Raw genomic sequence first — 27,358 nt, 5'->3', positions numbered from 1 at the left:
CAGTGTAATCTGGAGAACACCTGATCAGAGAAGGATGGCAGCATTTACATCTCTTTGGAAAGGAACAACCGTGCAGACATGGACCTTAATTGTTATTGTCAAGCCATAGCTAAAGAGCAACCTCTGTTTTTGTGGTTATTTGAATTCTGCCTATTTTGATCACGCATAACCCTCTTATTGTGTCCCAAGACATACTCATGCTATCTGTTTCTAATCGCGCTATAAGTCTGTGGGAGGCACCGGCATTCTTTAATAAAGTCTCTTTTTACCCGAAGAACTCAAAAGGACATCCGATAAAAGCCAAATCTAACAGGTCTAGACAAAAAGCAGCAATGCTTTTTTGGCAATTGTTGATCCTTAAAATAATATTTTTTAAATTTTTACTTTTATATTTTAGACGAGGACCTTCCTGGAGAAGACGACGAAATGCCTTCCTTCAGATACAGACCAAATGGTAAGAGTAAGTTAAGTCTGGCTGGGTTGTCTCCTTCCTCATTGCCCTTCTTTTTCCACTTCATTCCAGGGCTGGAAAATCTTGGGAAACTCTACTGGGTTCTTCAGAAACACCCTTCCTTCCAACCCCTTCCTGAGGACTATGTTCTGTTTTCATGCAGTCTCTGCTCTCACAATCCCTTCTCTTTGGGGTACATTTCAAAAATCCGAGTCATATGAATGAAGTCAGAAGTTGAACTCAGACCTAGATATACCAGGTTCTCCATATGTACTTTATCCCTTGCAGGCCGGACGAGGACCAACTGCAGCCAGTGTGAGAAAAACCTAACACTACAGACATCTGTGAAAGTGTTGTATGTCTTTGTTGTCTTGCTGGTAATGGCAGTGGTGGTGCTGGCAGCTTTAGGTGAGTAAGCGAGTAAGGGAGTAGTCATTTTTTCTTTATGTGTTTATTAGCGCAGGGGGGTCGCGCGCTCATGCAGTGGTGAAATCTAAAATTTGTTACTACCGGTTCTCTGGGCGTGGCTTGGTGAGGGGGGCATAATGTGACTGGGTGGGCATGGCCATTTTTTTTTTTCTTTTAAAACCATTTTTTCTACAACCTCTTCGGTGAAGAGGTTGTAAAAATATGCTTTCAAAAGGCTCTGACAACTCCAGCTGAGTTGCCTAATCGGCAGAGACTTTTTTTCTTGTAAATGCCTCTGACGATCAGGCAACTCAACTTGGATCGTCAGAGGCATTTAAAAGAAAAAAGGGTTTTTTTCTTTTAAAAGCCTTTGAGGATCCCAGCTGAGCCGCGCGATCATCAAAGGCTTTTTTTTGTTTACTTTTAAAAGCATTTTTTTGACAGAAGAGGTTGTAGAAAAAATGCTTTTAAAAGTAAAAAAAAAAGCCTCTGATGATTGTGCTGCTCAGCTGGGCATGGGGGGGGGAGCAGGGATTTTTGTTACCAGTTCTTCGAACCACCCGCCTCCATCGCTACCGGATCGGGCGATCCGGTCCAAACCGGGAGCATTTCACCCCTGGCAGGGGGACACATTGAATTATGGGTGTGGGCACGCACGACCGTCCTGCGCTCCCCCTGCTTTTGGCACATGATGGCAAAAAGGTTAGCCATCACTGCTCTAGTATATAAGCTCATAAGACTTGATTTGTAAAGCTTAATTTGTCCTGTTCTCCTTTTTATTTAGGCATTTATTATTGAAACAATTGACATATGAGCCTCATATTTAACTAATATAACTCATAGCATTTATCAGATTATTTTTGCAAAAAGCACAATCACAAATGCCTTTCTATCACAGGTCCTGTTAGAAAGATTCCAGAATATACTCTGTACAAGATCTTGCATAAAGACTCTTCTCTTGTAGTAAATCAGAAGTGGAGTCAATGGAATACCAGTACACTGGAATACATTTGGCATTTAGATTTGACTAAGTTGGGGCAGACCTTTATCTTTCCTTTATTGATTTTTTTTCAGCCAGACTGTTTAAAGATATATGCAAATTTTGCCTTCTCCAATTTAAGACCCACTACTTTCTGAATGATTGGTTTCTCATAGAATGTCACAAATTGTTAGGGGTTTTTTCTTGGATCTTTTGACTATAATAAGCCATTTTCTTACCCACTCGCTACATAAAGGCATAGATTTAATAAATAGGCGGTTGAGTTAGCAGCCCGAAGAATTTTGCCTTCTTCCCCAGGCGTGTCAAGTTAAACTTACCGTAGCCAACCACATAAGATTTTGCCTCAACGTAACTGACTCACTCAACATCCAATTCCAGGCAAGTCCAAACAGCTTTATCCACCAGATAGCTAGAATATTCTTCATTGTAGCCCTAGGAATGATCCTGTAGCTCAAACATCTTTTCTTGTTCCCTGTTTTCTGTAGTATCCGAAACCCTGCAAAACAAGCAGAAAAAGGTCCACATTTCTGTCTAATATTAGGGTGTTAGCTGCTGGCAGTGCTATGACTCATAAAGCACAGGCTTAAATGCTGCAGACAGGGTGTATCTGTAGGAACTCAGGCATTGTTAATCATTTTCCTTCAGCATTTTCCAGCACCCTGGAAGGAGGAGGGCAAGAAGTATCCAGCAATTCTTCTTTTTCCCCAGATTCCCTTTTGATGACCCTTCTTGCTCCAGCTTTGTCTTTTTTCTAGCCATTAGCTTGCATTTGTTCCCCTTTCTCCTCAACTGATGATTCAGTTTTAAGAACTGGCTAGCAAAGGCCAATCTTGGTATGTTATTCCTTGGGGGGAAGTGTTCAATTTACAGTTTGGAGAACCCCCAAATCCCATTCCTGGCTGGCCCTGCCCACCCCACCCCTCCCAGGAGTCCACACACAGCCCGTTTTGGGTGCAGGTAAGTGCAGGGCTCGCGCGGAGGCTCGGGGAGGGTGAAAAACGGGTTTACCGGAAGTTCAGGAAGGCTGGAAATGGGCCTGTTTCCGGCCTCCAGAGGCCTCCGAAGCCTGGGGAGGCTATTTTCGTCCTCCCGGAGGCTTGAGAAAAGCCTCTGGACCCGGGGAGGGCAAAAATGCCCCCCCGCCGCCATGGTGCAGGAGGCCAACTAGGCCACGCCCACCATGGCCACGCCCACCCAGCAACCGGGCAGAGAACCCCTTACTAAAATTTTTGAATGATAGGTTGATAGGTGACTGATAAATCCAGTCATAGCAATAGCACTTAGACTTATATACCACTTCATAGTGCTTTACAGCCCTCTCTAAATCGTTTACAGAGTTAGCATATTGCCCACAACAATCTGGGACCTGAGCAGCTGGTTAATGATCTGACAAACCATAATAATAACCTTGTTTGCTGCCTGGTTCCCAACAACTGGGCTGCACACTGAGTTTTCTTTCATTTATGTTCCTAAGAGAAAATCCTTTTGGACAGGACCTATCCTCTTGTAATCTTAAAGTATTCCTTGAGGGATTTTCATCTGTTTTATTCTCTGGATTGGGTTCATTTACAAATACAGTCTTTCTTTTCCTGGCCTCTTCCATCACACGAATTAAATCCACCTATGTTGATTTTGTTCTATGGATAAATACGAAGTCCATTTGCATAATTTCTTTCAGCATTCTTTTGACTTGGAAAGAATGAAAAGGCATCCCAATCTGGCATCCCAATTCCTCTCACAGTCTATAATGGGTCCCTGCAACAAAAGTGCTTGTTAAGCCTGGAACAAAAGTGGCTGTGTTGAAAGAGCAGTTGGCTACTGTTAGGCCTTGTGTATTTCAGGTCCTACATAATCCGCCAGGTTCTAAGCATGGCCTACATATTCCCAAAATGGATACAGCAATCATATGCCTTTCAAGGGACAATCTGGTGTTGATAACAGGCTAAGTAGAAATGGCATCCTAAAAAAGCAACTGTACAAGGATAGTTACAGAGGCTCATCTTCCTTTTGTCCTCAGTTTGAACCAATTCCAAGTGGGAATTAGGAATCTTTCCCCCTTTTGAGCCAAGGAATGTGGAAGATGGAAAGCAAAAATCCTAAATTGCTGATTGGTGTATTAGATTCTAGGATGTAATCCACAGGGAAAGAATGAACACAATAGAAGAAAGGTCAACATCAGTGGTGGAAACTTGAGTGTTATTTTAGTTCAGAAACAGCTTGTTTTTTTAGCCCTGACATATTTTTTGTATATAGTCACGCTATATGACTGTATATAAGATACACAGAAAGCTCTGACTTTGATGTCATGTTTGTCAGGTTTTTAAAACTCAGAGGTTGTCACAGTGGTGGGTTCCTCCCGGTTCCGCCAAGCCAGTAGTGGTGACGATATGATGTCACCGAACCGGTTCTGCCCTCCCCGACCCCCCCACGTTATTCTTACCTTTTATTTGGCCCCACCCGCAATCTATTGCTGCCTCCTGAGTTCCAGCTGATGGGCTATAAGGAAAAAAACTGTTTAAACTCTTGTTGCGGGGCTTCAAAGGGCCGCCCTACAGCTGATCAGTGGTAAAAGGCAGTTTGGTGGTAGACCGGTGCCTCCAAAAACAAATGAGTAGACCGGTGCCTGCAAAAATAAATGGGTAGACCAGTGCCTGCAAAAATACATGAGTAGACCGGTGCCTGCAAAAATACATGAGTAGATCGGTGCCTGCAAAAATAAATGGGTAGACTGGTGCCTGCAAAAATACATGAGTAGACCGGTGCCTGCAAAAATACATGAGTAGACTGGTGCCTGCAAAAATAAATGAGGAGACTGGTACAGCTCTGCGAGCAGTTAAAAGCCTGATAGACCAGTACCTCTGCTAAATCCTAAATAATTGTCACATGACCATCAAGCCACACCCACAAAATAAGCCACGCCCACAGAACCGGTAGTAAAAAAATTTTGAACCCACCTCTGTGTTGTCACCATATACAAACCCAGAGAATAGCATTCCAGGATACCCAGCAGCATCTGCAGGAAACTTCAGTAATGCTTAAAAGACAACATCCATGTGATATTGAAGAAGTGGAGTCTGAGAAAGGGATTTATTTAATTATTTGTATCTCACCTTTCTATTTTTTACAAATAACTCAAGGCTGCAAACATATCCAACACACCTTCCATCTATTATTTCCCCACAATAACAACCCTGGGTTGGGCTGAGTGTGAGTGAGTGGCCCAAAATCACCCAGCTGGCTTTCGTGGCTAAGGGCAGGACCTGAACTCACAATCTCTGGCTTTCTAGCCTGGCGCTTTAACCACTAGACCAAACTGGTTCCCAATTTAGCTGAGTGGATTTGATGTGGAAATTGTAAACTACTCTAAGAACATGATGTGAGGAGCCAGGCCTTCCTGCAAGGATGGATCTTTTCATTTACCATACATAAAGCTAAGCATGAGCTGGTCAGTTTCAAGACTTAGTCAAGACCTGTCTACCGATCCATTTAAACAAGAAAAAAATGGCAATGGGATCTGGTGTTTCAGTCTCTCTTGAAGCCAAAAATAGTCACAGGGGCAAGTAAAGAAACCAGGGGCCAGATTGAAGGATGTGGCCCTATAACAAGGAAAATTCAACTGCTGCCAGAAAATTAATTAGGAAATATTCTGGAAATATTTTCACCTACCGGTATATAAAAGACCTACGAGACCGTCTTTTGCCACCAATAGCCTCCCATCGACCAGTTCGTTCTCACAGGGAGGGACTACTCAGGGTACCGTCAGTCAAATTATGCCGACTGGCGATTCCCAGGTGGAGGGCCTTCTCTGTGAGGGCTCCAACCCTTTGGAATGAACTGCCCCCTGAGATACGAAATATCCCTGATCTCCGTGCTTTCCGCCGTGCCCTCAAAACCCTGATGTTCCAACAGGCGGGGCTAAACATATGAACATGTGAATGTTTTTAAAATGTTATCTAATTTTAGGTTCTATTTAATTGGGCCAAACTATGTTATAATAATAATTTTAATTAACAATTTTATGATGTTTCTGTATCTATATTTTTCTTGACTGTACACCGCCTTGAGTCCTACGGGAGAAAGGTGGTATAGAAATATAATAAATAAATAAATAAATATAAATTGAATTTTTAAACAGTCAAATTGAAGAAATCTCATTTGATTCCATAAATCCTCATCCCCTTCAAGCTTTGTTCCTCACTGGTAAAACTTATCCATAAGAAGGACACCTCAGTGGAGATGTACAGAATGTAAGGATCAGATGAGCAGCTGGCTTGGAAGAACCGCAAGGATATGGTGAATTGCAAAATAAACATGAGTCAGGAAAATCCTGCAGTGGCCAGGACAAGGGAATGTTTGGGGGAGATGTATGGGCCAGAGAATTTGACATTGTTCCACGTTGCTTAGTACTTGGCAGGAGGAAAGAAATCTGCCCTTGAAGGAAAAAAAATAAAAGTGGGCTGATCTATCTGTATTGGAGAGGGGAGTAATTATACACTGTTGCAGAATGAAAGATTAACCAGGTTCCTTGAGCTACCGATTTCCTATCAGTAGATCGATTTACTGAAATCTTATAGATAGTATTGGTCTCATTTTAATTGGGCATATCAAAAGATAATGTCTTAAAGCAAGGACAGAGACCTTTTTGATAGCTAAGGACTTTTTTGTGGGAGGTGGGAATAGATGGCTTTAGAGTATTTTTTTTAAAGCTGTACTAGGCTTATTTGGGACTGTCAATTTTCATTATATATTTTGTACATCAAGATGGCAGAAAAACACTTCAATCAGTTATATATAAGAGCCGAGGTGGCACAGTGGTTAGAGTGCTGTACTGCTGCTACTTCAGCTGACTGCTAGTTCAGCAGATCAGCAGATCAAATCTCACTGGCTCAAGGTTGACTCAGCCTTCCATCCTTCCGAGGTGGGTAAAATGAGGACCCAGATTGTTGGGGGCGATATGCTATTTAGTATACTGTCAATTGTTGTAAGCCGCCCAGAGTCCTCGGAGAGTGGGCAGCATAGAAATATGATTAATAATAATAATAATAATATATATATTCAGAGGGGACTCTAGAGACCACAAGAAAGGGGATGACAGATAACCCATCTGTGATTTAAAGGAACATTTCCTCATTTTGGACTACTGTAACATTCATTTCAATAATGAGAAAGTCTGGAGGCAAAGTACATATATGAATTTGGGCTCTTTTAATATTTGCAGAGATTTATAAAGAAATGACACAACAGTAAACATTCCAATAGGCAGCCAAAACTCAATGCTCTAACACCTGATATGTGGGACAGATTTCCCAAGCATTTGTTCTTCATATGTGTTATACAAATCCCTTAATTTTCCTTCCCAGGAAGAGTCTCATTACTGAAGACCATTAATTTGTAACCTCTGTAGCAAAGGAGGCGCTTGAAAACTCCTAGCCAAGATTGTTAAGGTGATTTTGCACGTGTTATTTTGGATTGGCCCTTTTCTATTTAAATTTGCATCATTGTTTGGCTTGTGGTGTAATAGGAAATGAACAAACGAGAAGTGGGTTTCAGCAGGTTCTGACCAGTTCTGGAGAACCGGTAGCAGAAATTTTGAGTTGTTTGGAGAACCAGTAGTAAAAATTCTGACTGGCCCTGCCCCCATCTATTCTCTGCCTCCCAAGTCCTAGCTGATCAGGAGGAAATGGAGATTTTGCAATATCCTTCCCCTGCCACGCCCACCAAGCCACACCCATAGAACTGGTAGTAAAAAAATTTGAAACCCACCACTGGAACAAACATAATTAAAATCTCTTATATGGAGTTTTCTTTCATCATGGAATTTTTTATGCTGCCCAACCTTCAGTTATTCACCAGTTGATACTGACTATGAAGTTGTAATCTTGCGTTGAAGAGAATCATATGCTAATTCATTTTTCATGCTTTTCTTTCAGTTTTCAAGAAAGTGGGATCAATAGCTGATAAATTTAACTCAACTCAGACATACTATGAAAAGACGATTGTGTCAGTCCAAGAAAATCTTCAGGAACTAGGTAAGAACAATGTTGCTACTTTGATGTTTTCATCCAAAAAAACCAGAAATGTTACATTCTAATTAGCTCCATTTATTTGAAGTTCCCATACTGATATGGTACATGTTTCAGTTCCTACAGAGGTTTGACATTGATATCTCCTGTATGCAAGGCAAAAGGCAAGGCTCCTTTCATATTGCAAATTGAAGAACCTCTGGTCCTTCAGATGGTGCTGAATTAACAACTTCCAGCATCTCTCATAACTGATTAGGCTGGCAGTTGAATTTAGATTGGGGGGCATTGTGGTTATGGAGAGGATTAATTGTTGTAAATTCTTAGAAAATTCTTAGAAAATTTATATAGATAAATAATCTATAGATATATATAGATAATAATAATCTATAGATAATAAATAGATAAATAATCATAATCTGTCCCTAATTGGTTTTTCTGACGTTCCAATAGTGCACTCATTGCAACTATGGTTGAGTTCATTCACCTTGCTGGCAGGCATCTTCTTCCATCATTAGCACCTTCTCTTGGGAACTAGGTATTTGCATAATGTGTCTTAACTAGGGTGACTTGAGCCTTAAGTCAGAACTCTGGGTTGATTTGTTTGATGAGTCATTTGTTTGTTTCCTTGGCTGTCCACTGTATTCATCATAGCATCTGAATATCTTTTTCAAAGCATTTGTGGTTGCGCTACCAAGTGCTAGTCTGCAGCTTATTTCTTGACTGTTCCTTCACTGTTGATGGTTGATCCTAAAACACAGAAGCTATCTGCCACTTCAGTATGGACAAGGGAATAAGTTGTCACTTATTTTCTCTTTCAAGGCAATGATTTTCATTGGATAGGGAGTATCTATTGTGCCTTTCTAGGTTCAGAGGAAGCATTTTTTCATGCCAGCAGCTGGGAGTTTAAAACTTAAAACACCTTCCCATCTGCCAAGACTCCCGGATCAGGTACATTCACACAGAGGCTAGTCAGAATCATCAGGTTGTTTTCCATTCTTTTATTCCTCTTATAAGAGGAATCCCCCTTATAAGAGGGATATCTTATCCCCTGATAAGAAAACAGAAGAACCCGTTAAAACAAAGAAATAGGCAAAAGGTTCAAAAGATTGCAAATAAAGCTGCTTCTTTAAATCAACCTAAAAATTAGCTGTTGTTGGGACACTCTTTTTCTTTTTTCTTTTATCCAATCATAAACATTCTGTAGAATTTCATGGAATTTACCTCCCTGGCTCATATCCGCCCCTTGTTATCTCTATCTAGTTTTGTTCCCCTTTTTCTTCTCTTTCCAGTATATTTACATTTTTCTCTCATTTTCTTGCACCCTGCTTCTTCTTTTCTTTTTTGCTGTTTCTGCTGGAAGACAGGAGTGTGCATGAACTGTATTTGTATGATGATTGTTTCGTAGATGTTTTTGAGACTGGATGGGTATATGAGGATTGTGGATCAACTGAAATATCTTACTTACACACAACTGGTTTTAATTAGCAGTAATTACTCTCTGTTGCTGTTCTGGCCTTTTCATTATGAGGATTATAACTTCTCATAAAGTATATATCCATACATACACAATTATGTCACATGGACATGTAGGCATCTGGATGCCTACTCCAATTAGTTTCCAGTTGGCATAGGCATCTTATATAGGAAAGCTGGGATCAGACCACATTTGTTAAGACTTTTTATTCTTTCTTTGGAGGGTTCATCTCGAAATTTGGAGTCATATATGATAGGATGCTGGTTAGCTATGTAGAATAGTGAGGGAAGACACCCCCCCTCTCCTAGAAGAATGAAATATTTTGAGAAATATTAAAAAGGCATAATATTATAGATGGAATAAAGAATGAGAAATGGAGAAACGTGCTCTTGGAAAGCAGCCCCCAGCTCCCTTAATAGCCCCAGCAGATATTTTTTACCCATTAAGAAAGACTGGTCCATCCTATCTATAAAACAAAAGATCTTCAGCTCCGGGATGATGGGATTAAGACATGATCCTCCAGGACATAATAGGATTAACCCACTAGCAGCACAGCTCACTACATTGCACAATTTCCTAAGGACATTGCATCCGGCAAGCTTCAATCAAACCTGGGAGCTCAGACAAACTTTTAGAATTTGTACATGACCCGATGAGAGTCTGACAACAGCCAATAGAATACATGTTTTTGCACAGGAACAGGAAGTTCAGGTTCAAAGCCCAAGAGAAGGTATAAATAACCCCCCACACTCTCAACTCCATGTGGTCAGCTGCCCAGAACCACCCATGTGCTTCTGCTTCATCAATAAATGGACCCTCTTTCCAATCAGCCTTCAGCCTCCATTTTATCTCAAGTGCCTTTCTCCTGGCTTGGACCTGGATATTTCTTCCAACAGTACAGTGGTGGGTTGCCCCTGGTTCGCACAAGTTCTATAGAACCAGTAGTAAAACTGGCGGGAGGCTCCACCCACCGACCCCGACGTCATCAGAATGCTTCTGCACATGTGCAGAAGAGCGCGCGAGCGAAGCGAGTGCGAGCATGCGTGCCCGTTGTGAACCAGTAGTAAAGATAAGTAGAACCCACCCCTGCAACAGTAGCATAGGAAAAATCATCCAGTTAATAAGCTTCTGCGTATCATTGACATTACTTTGAATGATTGGATTTATGTGTTATTGAATCATATAGCCTTGGGACAACTTAAAATATATGTTTTTCCATAAGGAACAATTTAGAAACATGGTGGCTAGAACTTGTTTTCCATTTATTCAATTACATTTTGGTAACTGAAGTTCAAATAAGACTTGATGTCAAAGACCTGTGATCCATTTCTCAGTTCTTAGGTATTAGCAGATTACAGTGATGGGAGGAAACCCGGGATCCAGATCAGGGACCTTGTAGCAAGAAATTGAACAGTGCCACCAGTGCCTCCAACTTTTTGAATGCTGGGTTCAGCCATCCCCAACTTATTGTTTCCAGCTGTGTTTAACAACAGCTTACATCATCCTCAGGCAGCAAGGACCAAGCTTTCTGGACTGATGTGATTTGCAGATAATAATTTGGGAAGCTATTCGGTATCACTTTAGCTTAAATTCTGCAACAGTGAAACTGGATTCTATAACATGTGTTTATGTTTGTGCAGGCACATTATTTTCCTAATACGTTCTTCATAATTTAGTCATGGGAAGGAACAATTGTAATCACTTATTGCTTAAACTTTAGCATTAAAACAGAATTATCAACTAAACTGATATGCTTTTGCTCCTTCATTCAGATCAGAAATCAATGGACAACTGCTCCTTGTGTCATGACACAGGGCAACTTGGACAGGAAATTAGCAAATTGCAAAAGGAGTTGGAAGAGATTCAGAAGAAGCTCTTGGCCCAGGATGTATTACTTGATCGAGCTGGACAAGCCCACCAGCAGCTTTCATCTTCCAGCAGCAAGATCACTGATGATGTGGATAGATGTTTCTTTGCTGTTCAGCAGGTCAACCAGAGTTTGAGCCTCTTTCTGGCCCAAGTGATGGGCTGGCAGGCTGCTACTTCTCACATAGGCAGCTCACTCAAGGAGCTAACACAAGAACACTTTGATGTTGAAACTGCTTTGCTGCAAATAAACTTTACCAATAGGCAGACCTCAGACTGGGTCCAGATCATCCAAAGAAAGACAAATGAGGAGACCCTGACACTACAGAAGATTGTGACTGAGTGGCAGAACTACACCCGGCTGTTTGGCAGCGTGAAGGCCACCTCTTCCAAAACAGCTGATCTGGTCAAGAATATTCAAACTAATTTAGCTATTGCCTCGCAAAGGATCAGCCAGAATTCAGAGAGTATGCATGACCTCATACTTCAAGTAACAAGTTTACAGTTGCAGCTGGACAACATCTCCTCTTTCTTGGATGACCATGAGGAGAACATGCATGACTTTCAATACCATACCCAATACATGCAAAATCGGACAGCTGAGCATTTTCAGACCTTAGAAGGCCGTATGACATCCCATGAGATTGAGATCAGCACAATCTTTACCAACATCAATGCCACTGATAGCCATGTCCACAGCATGCTCAAGTACCTGGATGATGTGCGACTCTCTTGCACACTGGGCTTCCACACACATGCTGAAGAGCTTTACTACCTGAACAGATCGGTCAGCCTCATGATAAGCCTCACAGATGTTCTGCGGGAGCGTTTTAGCCTGCTCAATGCCCAGTTAAACTTCAACATTCGCAACCTTTCCATGGTCATGGAAGAGATGAAAGCTGTTGACATCCGACATGGGGAGATCCTGAAGAACATCACCATCATACAAGGTAAACAAATAGCAGGATTGGGTTTCCAGGTGAATATCTCCCAAATAAAATCATCCTAATAAACTATTCAATGGAGCTGTGAAAATGTAAGAGAGTCTATTAATAATTTCTTAGAAATACATTTTTCTGAATAAAAAACTTCATAAACTAAAAGATAGGGTATCTTTGAATTTACCCAGGGATCAGAGGTGGTATTCAGGTTCTGACCACTTCTGGAGAACCGGTAGCGGAAATTTTGAGTAGTTCGGAGAACCGGTAGTAAAAATTCTGACTGGCCCTGCCCCCATCTATTCTCTGCCTCCCAAGTCCCAGCTGATCGGGAGGAAGTGGGGATTTTGCAGTAACCTTCCCCTGGATTGGGGTCAGAATGAATATTTTACAGTATCCTTCCTCTAGAGTGGGATGGGAATGGAGATTTTGCAGTATCCTTCCCCTGCCATGCCCACCAAGCCACACCCACCAAGCCATGCCACACCCAAAGAACTGGTAGTAAAAAAATTTGAAACCCACCACTGCTGAGGATGCTTATAAATAGAAAGTTTACAGAAAGCTTTCAATTCGAAAAGCAAGCAAACAAACAGTACACAAAACGATAAAAAAAATAAATCTGTCAGTTACTTTCCTAATTATGTAAAACAGTTTCCATGTAACGATTTACAATTTTGATGTGAATTAGTGAAGAAAGCAGGAGGCAAAGGTTAAAGAGGAACTTATTCAAAATTATTTTTTTCTCCCTCACAAATTTGGACAATTTTTTCCAAAAAAGCACATGTCCACACACATTATCTGCCCATGGTCTAGTAAACAAGTTCTTATATATGCTTTGGTTTGTATATAATGCCACATCACAATAAGTGGATCCTACAGCTTTATAAATGAGAAACAGTAAATCATCTTATGGCATAATGTGATGTCTGCACCCAATTAACACATTAGATCTCTATCAGACCTGGCTGCATTCATTTGCAAGCAAGGTTTGGATTCACACATTGGGTTAAGCCTTAAATTAATTTGTTTGGTCTTTTAATTTAGAGCAATATATAAATACAGTCTTTTTGATCTGTAAGCCATAGTTTATGGCAGGCGTGTCAAACTCAAGGACCGGGGTCTGGATCTAGCCTGCAGGGTGCTTAGATCCGGCCCACGGGGCCGCCCTGGAAACAGTGAAGGACCGGCCCGTGGTGCCTTTGACAGTGAAAATTGAGCTCATAAAGGCCACAGGCAGCCCTCCAGAGCTCTGTTTTCACTGGCAGAGGGTTGCAGGAAGTCGTCACAGCCGAAAACGGAGCTCGGGAGCCTGTTTTCTCTGGCAGAGCGTTCAGACCACTACAGGCACCCCCGACATGAGTGACATCAAGCTGGCCACGCCCATCCTGGACATGTCTACCCCACCCCCGCCGAGGTCAAACCCAACCCTGATGAAATCGAGTTTGACACCCCTGGTTTATGGTTTAGCATTATGTGTTAGTTGAGCATCTTGTTCAATTCAATAGAGTTAAAACAAACTATAGCTTATTGCAATTCATGAGTCCATCTTTTGTTATTGATCACAATGGAGCAAATTCTATGCACTTTTACTTGGAAATAAGCCCTAGAAAACTCAATAAAATATTTTAAACGCATATGCATAGAACTGGATACTCCACCCTGTCAATACAATTGAGAAAGAAAAACCTTGCCGGGAACAAGAGATGTTATTCATGTTATTTGCCACAAAACTAGTATTAAATTTTGAATAGTCACCACTTCCTTTTAGGAGTGAATATGAGAGAGAGAGAGAGAAAGAGAAAATCACCATTCCATTATCTCCCAGCCTAGTGGTTTTCTTCCCTCTGAAGGCTGACCTGATAAGCCCAGGTAGTCAGGTGTGCCTGGATAATGACAAATAACCTTGATTCTCTCAATGCTGTTCCAGAGGCTCATTGGTCACCTTTACAGAACAGAGAAATCCACTGTTTACTTTTATTTGCTGTACTTTTTTAACTAGTTAATTAGGTTATATCCTAGAAAATTTAAAGAAAAGCTCTTGAATACTTTGTAAGTTTCTTTAAATCTATGTGAAATTTCTGGTTTTGTCAGTTTCTGGCCACTTTTTTAAAAAGGCCATGAACTGTCTCATCAAAGCAGGAGGCCAAGAGGCATTTATTTGCAGTTCCAGGCTCTCCATCTTAGAATTAAACAATAAATTAGCATAGATGTATTATCACAGCAGTAAGAGCGCGCTGCTGCTTCTGCCATTTTAATGTAATACCCAATTACATCAGAAGGTTAATGCATTTTCATGCAGCTGATTGTCCCCTTAGCTCTATTATCAGCCTTGATCTGAAGAGAGCCCCTCTGTGGCTAGAAATTTTCTTCCCAGTTTCAGGTATATGCCAGTTTAGATAGGGCATTGGGGTTCCTCTTCCTGTCATCAAACTGTGATTTCTGTAAGATATCAAGCCTCTAACTTTGTAGGGATTAAAATAAATCTGCAGGCAGTAGAAAGTTGCAAAAATTTTTATATTTTAGGGTAAAGATAATTGAGGGAGGAATATTTTGGCAGAAAACCTAAGGGGGAAAATTGCAAGGTTACAGTCAACAAAAATATTTGTAGCTTCACTGCAAATGAAGCAGAGAATGCATAGACAAGCGAGGTATTGGCCAGACAAACCATATCACAGCAATCTATTCAAATAAATGTCATAAATTTGGAGGACAACTGTAAATTCAATATGTAACTTGCTGCTAGGATCCAGAAAATGTCTGCATAGAATTGACACTCAGCACCCATTCATTGCCTGGACGAGATCAGCTAATTAAGGTGTCTTTTAGATGAGCTGGCAACTTCAGTTATAAAATCTATGGCCCCCTTTTTGGAAACAGCTGTCAATCTACCTCCTGCCTGTCAAATGCATCACCTGGGGTGGAAGAAAACAAGAATTTGAATTTTGGAAAGGTGCTTCACACATGAGTAACTGAAGCTAGGCAGCAGGAACTATGTATCTGCAGCAAGCAAGAAAACTTTGTTATTAGCTGAGCATCCATTGAGATTTACAATACCAAAATTGAGTATCAAATTATCATATAATAATGGGAGTGAGTGTCCTTCCCTCTCTCTTTCTCTATTAAAAGAAAAATATCTGTTTTTAACTTAAAACATCAATTTTAGAAAGGAAAACAATCTTACTACCCTAATTATTTTTTAAAAAAATCTCAATTTTTAAAAACTTGTATTCTCCATTGGATAATGCATGACTGTTACAACCCCCGTGACTTTCAGAGAGGAAAAACTTGCTTAAAATTACCCTAACCTTCTGCCCTCCACTCCCCAAAACTATAAGAACTACCTAAACATTTTCAGAATGCAGGTGCTTTGCCTCTCTGCAGGAGTTTTCCACATTTTGATACTTCCGAATATAACTCAAAGTTATTTGCAAGGAGTACAGCTGTTGTTTATACTACTAATGTTGCTCTTACTGGTTTGCCCCAGAATTTCAAACCAAAACTTTGTTCAATCCTGTTGCATTTTAGGGGCATTTTTCTGCAGTTATGGTGGGGAACTTCAGTTAGAAACACTTTTCTGAATCTTAAAATGCACTTGAAATAAACTACATGAATATCAAAAACCTCACTTTTCAGAATATTGTAATATTTATATTATGGACATATATACAAACAAGTATTATAACTTACAAAATTACATATACAAGAAAAGCTACAAAAGTAACGAAACTGTTGTTTTAGAGGGAATTGAACACAAAATATGTGCTCTAAGAAGAAAGTGCACATAAAATATTGTTATAATTACTATTACATTTGCAAACTGGGAAAAAACATGCCAAAACAAACTTCACAAAAATGAGAAAGAAAGCAAATCCAAAATGCCTTAGTGCACTTGATATGCCTTGGGCCTAAATCAGGCTATTTTGTGTCTCAGGCGGGATGAAGTAATGGTGCCTTCACAAAAACAGAGCAGTCCAAAATATGTCCTGAAGTTACAGAGGATTATAGGATGGCAGAAGGGTTTATGTGAGCCCATCCAATGCACCACTTCTGCCCATTCCTTAAGCAAGCTCTTAAGCTGTTGTCCCAATGGTACTTTTGCAAAAGGCAACTGGACTTTCTTTTTCCCTGAAGACTTTCACTTCTCATCCAAGACGCTTCTTCCATTTTTAAGCTGCTCTTCTAATCAATTCATGTCCATTTCATCATGCCAGGAATTATGCCAGGCACTACAGGGTTGTACTCCAAAGTAATTGTCCTGAAAACTCCAAAAGGTTTGGGGGAAGTTGAGGAAGTTTTATGGGATGAAAGGGTCACCCTTCAACCAGGTTGTTTTATTCTTAAAATTCCTGAAAAATCCAACACCACAAAATGGGATAAATATTTACCTTGCCCACTGTTGTGGGATTTGGATCCATAAAGGGGTACTGGCAGGCCATATGGGGCCAACAGTCTCTGCTTGTGGCACCATGGGCTGTAGCATCCTTACTTCAGGATCCTTGGGGTCATCAAGGGAAATTGTTCTTGGTGTCATCTACAGATTGCCATTGAATCAGAAGAAACCATTTCCTAGCTATTATGCTTAGTTCCTGGGCTTTATCCACCATTATTTTATTGAAATGATTGTATGATGTGTAATAGTTTTATTTTGCATACTATTTAGGGATGATTTTAATAATGATGTAAACCTCTTTTTTTTAAAATGGTATTGCTGCCCATTCTCTTAGTCTTTCCCTGTCTCTTTCTTCAGGTGTTCCTGGCCCTCCTGGCCCCAGAGGATTCAGAGGAGAGCTTGGCATTAAAGGGCCACCTGGAACCAGAGGAGTAAAGGGTGACATGGGGAACCTGGGCCCTCCTGGGCCACAAGGGTCCTTGGGCCCTCCTGGACCTTCTGGACCTCAAGGCGAGAGAGGCGCTGTGGGCGCAAAAGGCCCCACTGGATTCAAAGGAAGCAAGGGTAGCTTTGGACAAGGGGGTTCCAAGGGGCGGGCGGGCCCCAAAGGGGACCCTGGATCTCCAGGTCCTGAGGGGGCCATTGGTCCAGCTGGCCCACCTGGTGCACCTGGGAAACCGGGCAACCCAGGCAAACCCGGGGTCCCTGGTCCTTTAGGAATGATGGGCCGAAAGGGGGATCCTGGGTTACGAGGTCCACGTGGATTTCCAGGACCCCCAGGACCTCCAGGAATGTAAATTCTCCCTTCCCCCCCCAAAAAGTTTTAATGTGGACAATTGAAACAAAAAAAGCTCTTCGCTGCAGACACCTGTCTCCCCAGGAAGGCATCAAGCTAATGGGGAATGGATGGTGTCATTTATTCTGCACTGTCAAATTCCATTTCCAGCAGCTTTAGGGGTAAGCTTGAAAAATTGCTTCAAGTCACTGAATTTCCTTAATTTTGGGAACTTTGAACGCAAAGAATTGCCGCTGCTAAGTAAGTAGGAGGAGCAATCACTGGTAATTAGAATACATGGTTTGCATGTAAGTGGTCCTAAATTCAGTCTCTAACACCCCCATAGAGGGCTGAAGCTCTGGACAGACATTAACACTTAACATAGCCCAGAGTCACTTGGTTCAGTGGGTGGCTATAGAAATTGAATAAATAAATAAATAAAAATTAGCCATGCTAAAGGAAGAAATGGGCTGACTCAAGCAATAGCAACTCCCTATCTTCATGTTGCACAGTTGCCATGCTTTTTGTATATATGGGTGTGTGCATGTGCAAGTGTGTTCATATGAGATATTGGCTCATATGCTTGTGCATTCATTCCACAGTGCAACTAGATTGTGTCACTTCATCTGTACCTCTCTTACACATGTATGGTATAACCGCTACACATATACATCCAAAACAATAAAAAAAAATTAATGTCAAGCTGAGATGAAATTGCGTGTCTTCTTTGTATGTGGTGGAGCAGAGACTTGTAAAGCTTGCCAATTCCAATGTCTGTATTTCTTGGGGTAGTATATTCTTCCTGACAAATCAGTTGGACAACCTGTTATTTTCCTTATGAAAGAAATAGAGTACACCAGAGATCATCTGTCACTGAGCATTGGGTAAGCATACAAGTTTAAACAATTAGTAGTAGAAGTAATAGTGTAGCAGTAGTAATCTACAATTCGATTCACAGTCAAAGAGTGGTAGGAAGTTTAATAACTGAAATCCTAACCAAGGAATGAAGAATTATTAGGTAACCATCTTCTCATAATCTTAATCTTCTCATCGTTCCTATCTCCTCCCACTTATGACTGTAACCTTGTTGCTGGTATTCTTACGATTTATATTGACTGTTACCTAATATGATTTGATTGCTTATTTGTTCCCTATGACTATCATTAACTGTTGTATCTTATGATTCTTGACGAATGTATCTTTTCTTTTATGTACACCGAGAGTGTATGCACCAAAACAAATTCCTTGTGTGTCCAATCACACTTGGCCAATAAAGAATTCTATTCTACTCTATTTGACTGAAGATATAGGTGTAGGCCGTAGGGTATTTTGTTGTTGTTATAGTTGGTTGCATAGTCAGTCAGATGTTTAGACCGGACTTGGCACTTTTATCCACCTATCTTCACAAGATTATCCAATTCAGTCTAGATCAGTCTTTCTCAATCTTGACAACTTTAAGATGTGTGGATTTCAGGGCTGGCTGGGGAATTCTGGAACCTGAAATCTGTACATCTTAAAGGTGTGAAGGCTGAGAAGCAGTGCTCTAGATAATTTCACCATTTTGTGGGACTATATGGATTTTACAGAATATGGCAGCAAAAGTGCTAACAGGAACCTACTTTTTTTTATCATCTTTTCCTGAGTTTATAGCATCTTCAAAAGTTCCCACTTTGTTTCTAAGGCCCGTTCAGTATGCTGGCTTTCATCTTTAAAATTCCAGTGGTTTTAGATTGAGCTAGCTAAAGAACCACTGCCTTCCATACCAACTGACTCCCCCCTTAGGATGCTTAACTCAGTTTTGCTCTGCATCTGCATAAGCAAAAGCAATCCTATCTTGGCAAGTCGTTAGCTTAGATTTCTGCATGTTTTCTATTTTTCAACTGCTGTTATTTCTATCCTACTTTAAGCTTGTTCTGTTTTCCTGTTTCACATACCATTGTGCACAATGGTGGGATTCAATTTTTTTTACTACCGGTTCTGTGGGCGTCGCCTTGGTGGGCGTGGCATGACTTGGTGGGCATGGCAGGGGAAGGATACTGTAAAATCTCCATTCCCACCCCACTCCAGGGGAAGATTACTGCAAAATCCCCATTTCCTCCCGATCAGCTGGAACTTGGGAGGCAGAAAATAGATGGAGATGGGGCCAGTCAGAATTTTTATTACTGATTCTCCGAACTACTCAAAATTTCCGCTACCAGTTCTTCAGAACTGGTCAGAACCTGCTGAATATCACCTCTGATTGTGCACCTATGTAACGCTTATAGTCACTGCCTATCTGGACCAAAGAGAGATCCTGTGGAATCAGGCTACTGTAATGATCTATCTACTCCAGTTTGCTCTGTCAGGGTTTTGATCGATCCCATTCTGGCTATGAGATAATCACCCTGATTAATTAGAGGATGGACCGTGGCTTTCTCCAAGTTGCAATATTCTGAAATAAAACCCGAAGATATATCTTCTAAGAAAACTCATTTATTTGTTATAAAGAAAATAAAACATCTCGCTAATTAAGAAAAGTAATTGTTACATTTTGAATATAGTTCGTGCCAGCTGCTTTTCTCAGCAGCCGGACCTCTGGCAAGAGAACAAAGGAAAGAGTAGTAAAGGAATGTGGGTGGATGGACATGCATGGTAGCTTTTGATAACAATTCTTGGCAAGCTACGGAAAGTCTGATAGTCCAGAAATAATGAGCTCAGCTGGTAAATAAAAGAACGCAGTGACACACACAGTGACCAACGAGTTCAAACACTTTACCGGCATGTACAGGAAAGCAATATGCCTTGTCCACTATTACTTCCCAGCAAGTGAAAGCTTTCTCTGCAAGTGAAAACACTGGGTTGAAATACTGATGGGAAGAAAGGAAGGAGCTCTTTGTAGTTACTTTCCCTCACTTCAGGCTCTCTGTAATTCACAAGTGTCAAACTCACCACGTCATGTTGCTGTCATGTGATGTTTCGTGACATTTTTCTGATCTGCGGAGTTGGGGTGGGCGTGGCCTGTGCGTGATGCATCCGGACCACAAGTCGCCAGTTTGACATCCCTGCGGTGTGGTTGCTTTCCCTCACTTTCAATTATTTAAAATCTTAGCCATTGAAATTTTCTAATCCGTATCTAATCTATTGTTTTGAGGCAGAAAAGCAAGCTCTTCAGCCGAGATAAAATAAAAAAGAACCAGGAGGAAAATTTGTCTGGAAATGCTTTCGCAATGCCACATATTTAAACAATCATATAATCAAGCCAGAGAAATGACAAGTTGGGTGAGTGCCTAGGAATGACCTGATGAAAATTGACTCTGATTTCCCGAAATTCCAGCAATGAGCTTAATGGGAGTGGAGGGAGAGCAGTAATACTGTCATTCCCAATAATGTGAATGATTTCACAATGATGGCATATGGTTTATTTATTTAGCATTTTCTCAATCCTTAAGGGACATGTTAGGTTTTATGGGCAAAAGCTTGTAATGAGGTTCTGATTGGTCTTTCGGAAAACAATCCGCTTCTTTGAACAAACAGAGAAGGATGTGTGGATAGTAGAGGAATGCTTGGCCCATTCTCCACTGCCTCCACTCAAAAGCACATCTCCCGGTAAGTTTTACCTTCTCCCTTTAATTTACAAAAAAAATCGATAACCTGTTGAGAACCACATATAGTTTGGTTCTTATTCTACCTCCAAAGTTAATTAGGACAGCTTTTTTAAAGCAAATCCTTATTATCCAGGGTTTTGGTCTGAAGGAGTGGGATCAGAGAAGAATGAGATAGAACCTAATTCTATTAGGTGGCTCAGTGGTTAGAGTGCAGTACTGCAGGCTACTTCTGACTGCCAGCTGACTGCAATTTGGCAGTTCCAATCTCACCAGGCTCAAGGTTGATTCAGCCTTCCATCTTTCCGAGGTGAGTAAAATGAGGACCCAGATTGTTGGGGGCAATATGCTAACTCTCTAAACCGCTTAGAGAGGGCTATAAAGCACTATGAAGCGGTACATAAGTCTAAATGCTATTGCTATACTATGCTATTAGATCAGTCCTGCAATTGTGACATATCCTCAAATGTTATTGGAGCCTAGGGTGTTTCTAAATATAGCTGAACAGAACAAAACAAAAAAACCTATTTTCCTTTTGCGGTTAAGTCACACGTATGCTGCTGATTCTCATTTGCTGAGCCTTCCTTAAATCCATCAGACATTTGCTGATCAACTAGCTCAGTTTGCTTGTTAGCACAAACTATTTAAATCACAAGGGAGGAAAAGTTATCCTTGTCTAAGCATTAAATAAAGTATTCTGTTTTTACTCTCCAAAATGCTGTTTGAATTAGCTCCTTTTTTGTCAAGACTGTATTCATTTCATACATTGCAAATAGCAAACCTCAAGAATGCAAAGCAAAGTGCAAATGAGGTAAATGTATCGGTCTAAAGGAAAAGGAAAGCCATAAGTGAAACAACAACCAAAAAAACCCCTCGCCGCATCATGTTGCTGTCACGTGACATTTCGTGACTTTTTCCCATTCGCGGAGCTGAGGTGGGCATGGCCTGTGTGTGGCGCATCCGGCCCACAAGCCGCCAGTTTGACACCCCTGCGGTGTGGTTGCTTTCCCTCACTTTCAATTATTTAAAACCTTAGCCATTGAAATTGGCTAATCTATATTTCCTAAATCTAGGAGTTTCTTTATGTGCTGTATATGTGTGTATGTGTGGGGAGGCAAGATAGCAGTTGTAACTGGTTGAATTTCTGCCTTTTTTGGTTGCCTCACAGGCCACTTTTGATCACACTGTGGTGGCCTTCATCTCAACTTTTTTTACCACCATCACTTCATCTCCTGAAGATGCTCAGTCTGACACTGCTGGACTTGATGAGATTTTTCAAGTTTTAAACTGTTTTTTTTATTAAAAAAATCTAAATTTCTGAGCCAACCCTTCTCAGCCTATTGCCCTTCCAAATTAAGGAGTACGTGTATTAGACCACATTTCCTCTGACTCATGGTTCCATGATTGGAAGTATGTTGATTGTAAATGATGGGAGTTGTAGCATGTACTATGTTATCCTAGCCTAGGATAATTAAACAAAATGATGACCAGTATATCCTGTACTGGAACAGGGCCAGACAATATATAGCCTGCCTGTCACATTCAGTCATCTATCTTTAATCTTCAATCTTCTCAAAAATTATAAGAACAAGTTTTGTTTTTCAAATCTTCCTTCCAAGCCTCCTAAAATAAAATTAAAAATTAAAGATTTATATCCACTTCCTCCAGTGTTGATCACTGTTAATTACAATATAATCTTACAGGTACACACCCTGGCTTTCGAGTGAAAACAAAGTTATCAGGGAAGAATTCGCTTCCCTTCCTGGAGTTTCCCTTATCTACTTTCTCTCCAAAAATAATTTAAGAAAAAAAAGGGCTAATTAAACACACATGCAGGCACACACTCCATTATCACATCAGATATCTGGAAAAAAATATCTGAATTTTAAAAATGCTGAAATTGAATCAGTGAGGTAAAATCATAATGTTGGAAAAAGTCATTTAGGTCATCAGGTCTGATCCCTGTTCAGTAGAAGGCTCCGTATTAAAGCTGTTTAAGAACTACTTGGACACATCTGAGGAAGGAGAGCCAATCATCTCCTGGCTGATTTTGTTACTGAGCAATTCTTACAGTGATGAATGTATTTATTCTAATATTCATTCAGAATCTGATTTCCTGCAGCAAATACCCATTATTCTTTGATTGTACTCTGACATCATAGAAAAGAGAGTTTTGGTCTATCCATCTTGCTTCAGTCCTCTCAAAGTTAAATTTGTCTACCTTTTTCTCCATCTCTACACAAGACTTTGTTTCTGGTATCCAGATTTCATTAGAGGTTCCCAAAATTTAGAATTCCATCCTTGTAGGTACAAGAATATGGCTATTGTTGATCACCAAGGACAGGGTGCTACTGAAGTATTAACAATACTTTTGAACCCACAGGAAAACAAAGAAAATGAAGTTGGAGGGATTTTTTAGCTATTAGAATCTCCTTTGTCATATTTGCGAGGTTGCCTTCATCCCAAACCTATCTTATCTCTAGTGGGCCAAGGTTAAGTCATTCTTTTCTATAATAATATTAATTAAAATAGCATTTCCACCAGTGGTGGGTTGCTCCCGGTTCTGTCCGGTTCTATAGAACTGGTAGTAAAACCGGCAGGAGGCCCTACCCACAACATCATCATGGGTGATCAGCGCATGCGCAGAAGAGCGCGCACATGCGTGAGCTTGCTGCAAACTGGTAGTAAAGGTAAGTGGAACCCACCCAGTGGTGAAATCCATTTTTTTTTTACTACTGGTTCTGTGGGCTTGGCTTGGTGGGTGTGGTGTGGCTTGGTGGGTGTGGCAGGGGAAGGATACTGCAAAATCTCCATTCCCTCTCCACTCCAGAGGAAGGATACTGCAAAATCCCCATTCCCTCTCCACTCTGGGGCCAGCCAGAGGTGGTATTTGCCAGTTCTCCAAACTACTCAAAATTTCCGCTACCAGTTCTCTGAACTCTCAAAATTTCCTCTACCGGTTCTCCAGAACCTGCTGGATTTCATCCCTGAACCCACCCCTGATTTCCACCCTTGTTCCAAATGTTCTAACCGACCTCAAGATATGTAAAACCTATTGGGCTACATCACCCCCTTATCTCAAAGGGAAGCCAGGGAATTACAATCACTACACAATTACAGTGAAAAAGAGGCAACAAGAAGAGCAATTTTCTACAATTGGGTCTTGATTATTGTCAATCTGCGGGAAATTGAAGACATTCCAGTAACTAACACTGAGATGAAGACACAGCTTATTGGGTTGTATTTGTTGCATGTTCCCACCTAATATAAAACATCCATGGGTACACAATATCTTCTTATTCTCATCAGCATTAAATTCTTTGGCACCATCTTAATGAGAATTGTCTCTTCCTCGGAGAGAACCATAACATGTTTTATGAAAATGTATTTGGCAAGATTTTGAAGCAGGTCAATTTTTTGGATAGGAGCATACAAGCTCTCCATCCTTCACTGCTGGAGATCCCTGAAATGTAATCTCTGCCTTGCAAAACTATCCCACAATATTTGCCACCCACTCCGGCCTGCTGGGCCAGAGAGACGCCATGAGCGCTGAGGTCTACTCACAGGGTGGAATTAAAACAAAGCATCTCCTCCCCCTTTCTCCAAACATACACAAACACCGCTGCACTTCCAGATAAAATACCGTGGAAAATAGCTAGGGTGCTGAGTGCTTTCAAATCAAATTAAGGGTTGAATAAAACCACAAATCCCCTGGGATCTGGAAAAGGCTGATCAGGCAAGGAGGAGTGGGTGTACTGTTTGTCTTCCATTTTCTGCAATAGATCAACCAGTTTCACATAAAAGGAAGTTTCCTAAGGCAGAATAGCAAGACTTCATAAAGGAGCCAGGAACATCAGTGGGCTTCCCAACCCGAGCTCTACAGCTTTTAACTAGGGGAAACGGCCACATCAGACGACCATAAGGAAAAGCTGAGAAGAGGAAAAGAAAAACTCTACCTAGCTGTAGAAATATACGTTCATTGTAATTTTGGAAATTATTCATTTAAAGAAAATTTATATGGCTGCCCAACTCTTGGTGACTAGGGGCAGCTTACAAGGATAAAACCCTAATACGAAAAGCAATAACAACCACCTTCACTCCAGCAACAACAATCAGACAAGCCATTTGGTGGGCTGCATATAACTCTGGGGTCCCCAGCCTTTTGGTAGAACCATGTCTTTGGGGCTTTGCAAAAAACTGTCAGAATGGGGGACAATCTTATCTCTGCAGAGATGATGCTCCACAGGGAGGGAGCCATCACAGGAAAGGTCTTGCTCTTGGTCCCGTTAGCTGGACCTCCTTAGAAATGGGCACCCATAGCATTCCCTGCCTTCCCACTCTGGTGAGTCAGATAGATGTGACTGGGAAAAGACAGCCCTTCAAATAACCTGGTCCCGACCCATGTACATGTATACATCCGAACTAGACTGTGTTGTTTCTTTGTGTCATATATGTGGGTATGTGCATAGTTTTATATTTATTTATTTATTTTGTCCTGTTTATGTAGTGTATATAGGAGGTGGTGACCCTTTGAGAGCTAGAGGCAACGAAATTTCATTTTAATGTAGGCCAATTAGTGTACATTCAAAGTGACAATAAGGTTATTCTAAGTCTCTTCTAAGTAGGAACCTTGAAGTAAACACAGTAGCAAATTTGCAGCCACTGCAGCTCCTGTAGAAGGGGTTGTCAGGGCGTTTATTAATCCCATGTTTGGCTCTGGGACTAATTACCCTGGTTTAGAGTAGATGAATCGAGGCTTATCCTTGTTTGCAATAATCTGAAAAGAAACGCGAGAAAGGTTTCTAATAAAACTCATTTATTTGTTATAAAGAAAATAAAACACCTCACTAACTAAGAAAAGTTAATTGTTACATTTTTGAAAGTAATTCTCCTGCCGGTCCAAGACGGACCTTGCTGGCAGGAGAACAAAGGAAAGAGTGAGTGAAGCAAGTGAAGGAATGTGGGTGGATGCGGAAACACGTAGCTTACTGATAACAATTCTTGGCAAGCTACGGAGGGTCTGACAGTCCAGAAATAATGAGCTCAGCTGGTAAATAAAATAACGCAGTGACGGGGTTAACACATGTGCAAATCTAAGGCAGTACAAAACCATGTGGGCTACCACATTTTGAACCAACTGAAGCTTCCGGATACTTTTCAAGGGCAATCCCATGTAGAGAGATTGCAATTAACTGCCTGAATGGCTGGTAACTGCACAGAATTCAGTTTTCACTAATAATAACAAAGATTCTGGTATTTATTATAAGCCTAGAAATCCAGAAACTCAACTGTTAGGGTAAATTGCCGTATTTTTCAGAGTATAAAATGCACCAGAGTATAAGACGCAGCTTAGTTTTTGGGGAGGAAAATAGGGGGAGGGGGGAAATCTGCCTACCAGGTATTCATCTGGCTAGCATCCTTAGTCTGGTCAGCGTCAGCACATCCCCTGCTTCAGCATATCCCCTGCTTGGGGATAAAAAACAGCTTCTAAAGCACGACTGATCTTTGGAGAGAGAAGCAATGAGAAAAGCAGGGAAACCACGGAGATCGCTTCACTCACTAGCGCCTCCTTAGGTGCTAGCTGAAAAAAAACTTCACAGCTGAGATTTGAAGGGAGCAGGCAAAGCACGAGCACTTCACTTGCTAGCGTCTCCTTAGGGCTGAAAAAAAGCTTTAAAAAAGCTACATTCAGAGTATAAGATGCACCCAAATTTTCAGCCTCTTTTAGGAGGAAAAAAAGTGTGTCTTATACTCCGAAAAATACGGTAATCAAGGCTTTGAATGTTTGGGGAAACAACTCATACTGGATGTAGCTCTCTTTCTTTCCCCATTCTGCCCCTCCTCCAGCCTGGGATACCAGGACAAATTCATCTTTCTGCATTAAGTCTGATCAACACATGTCCACACCCTGAAATGTTGAGCCTGTTACACAGACTGTGGTTGACTATTGTTTTACGTAAATAGTAGCTCTGGGGATTTCCTTCTCCTTTCTACATTGCCTCCCACACAAGCACAATATAATGAAACTCAACAACTGTTGTTTGCAAAGGAAAGTGGCAAAGACACTCTGAATACAACACTGCCTGGATAACTCAAAAAAAAAATAACAACAATCCAACTGCTGACTGTTGTGTCCATTAAAAAGTGATTCTGTGACCGTATATTCACTTTGTTGAATGGAAGTCATCCCCCTTAACACCACAGCCTGGTTCAGATTATTAAATAATTTGGCATACGGCACCTTGAGCAATGGTGTACATGAAGCAATTACTGTGGTAGATATAAATCAGTCAGAACAGCCCATTCAATGTTGTGACTGAGTTGACATGCATGATGAGGAATCAAGAGAGCATCACATCATCCCCCAACATGGAGAGAATCACAGTTGCCACAGCTACATTGTGGTGAGTAGGTAATGGGATTGCCATTTGTTGTGAATATGGAAAACCATA

General features: G+C 41.0%; 1 protein-coding gene across 1 annotated transcript; it reads left to right on the top strand.

The window, feature by feature from the left end:
• Nucleotides 1–401: 401 nt before the first annotated feature.
• Nucleotides 402–17,989, top strand: SCARA3 (scavenger receptor class A member 3). Its single transcript, XM_070946957.1, has 5 exons — nucleotides 402–454; nucleotides 740–859; nucleotides 7,790–7,888; nucleotides 11,129–12,172; nucleotides 16,908–17,989. Exons 1-5 carry the CDS (start codon nucleotides 427–429, stop codon nucleotides 17,345–17,347), a joined length of 1,731 nt encoding a protein of 576 aa, XP_070803058.1. The 5' UTR covers nucleotides 402–426; the 3' UTR covers nucleotides 17,348–17,989.
• Nucleotides 17,990–27,358: the final 9,369 nt, after the last annotated feature.

This window comes from Pituophis catenifer, unplaced genomic scaffold (assembly GCF_029215685.1).
Source record: "Pituophis catenifer annectens isolate HBS135680 unplaced genomic scaffold, rPitCat1.0.hap2 SCAF_1, whole genome shotgun sequence".
In the NCBI taxonomy this organism is placed as follows: Eukaryota; Metazoa; Chordata; class Lepidosauria; order Squamata; family Colubridae; genus Pituophis; species Pituophis catenifer.
The sequence above is the reverse complement of the archived record's forward strand: the minus strand, read 5'-3'. Positions and strand labels throughout refer to the sequence as shown.

Bases quoted from the DNA above. Each gene is read 5' to 3' on its own strand.
- SCARA3 (XM_070946957.1), top strand. From the start codon at position 427: ATGCCTTCCTTCAGATACAGACCAAATG. The intron at 455-739 runs GTAAGAGTAAGT...TATCCCTTGCAG, and splicing joins CTTCAGATACAGACCAAATG to GCCGGACGAGGACCAACTGC. The intron at 860-7,789 runs GTGAGTAAGCGA...CTTTTCTTTCAG, and splicing joins GGTGGTGCTGGCAGCTTTAG to TTTTCAAGAAAGTGGGATCA.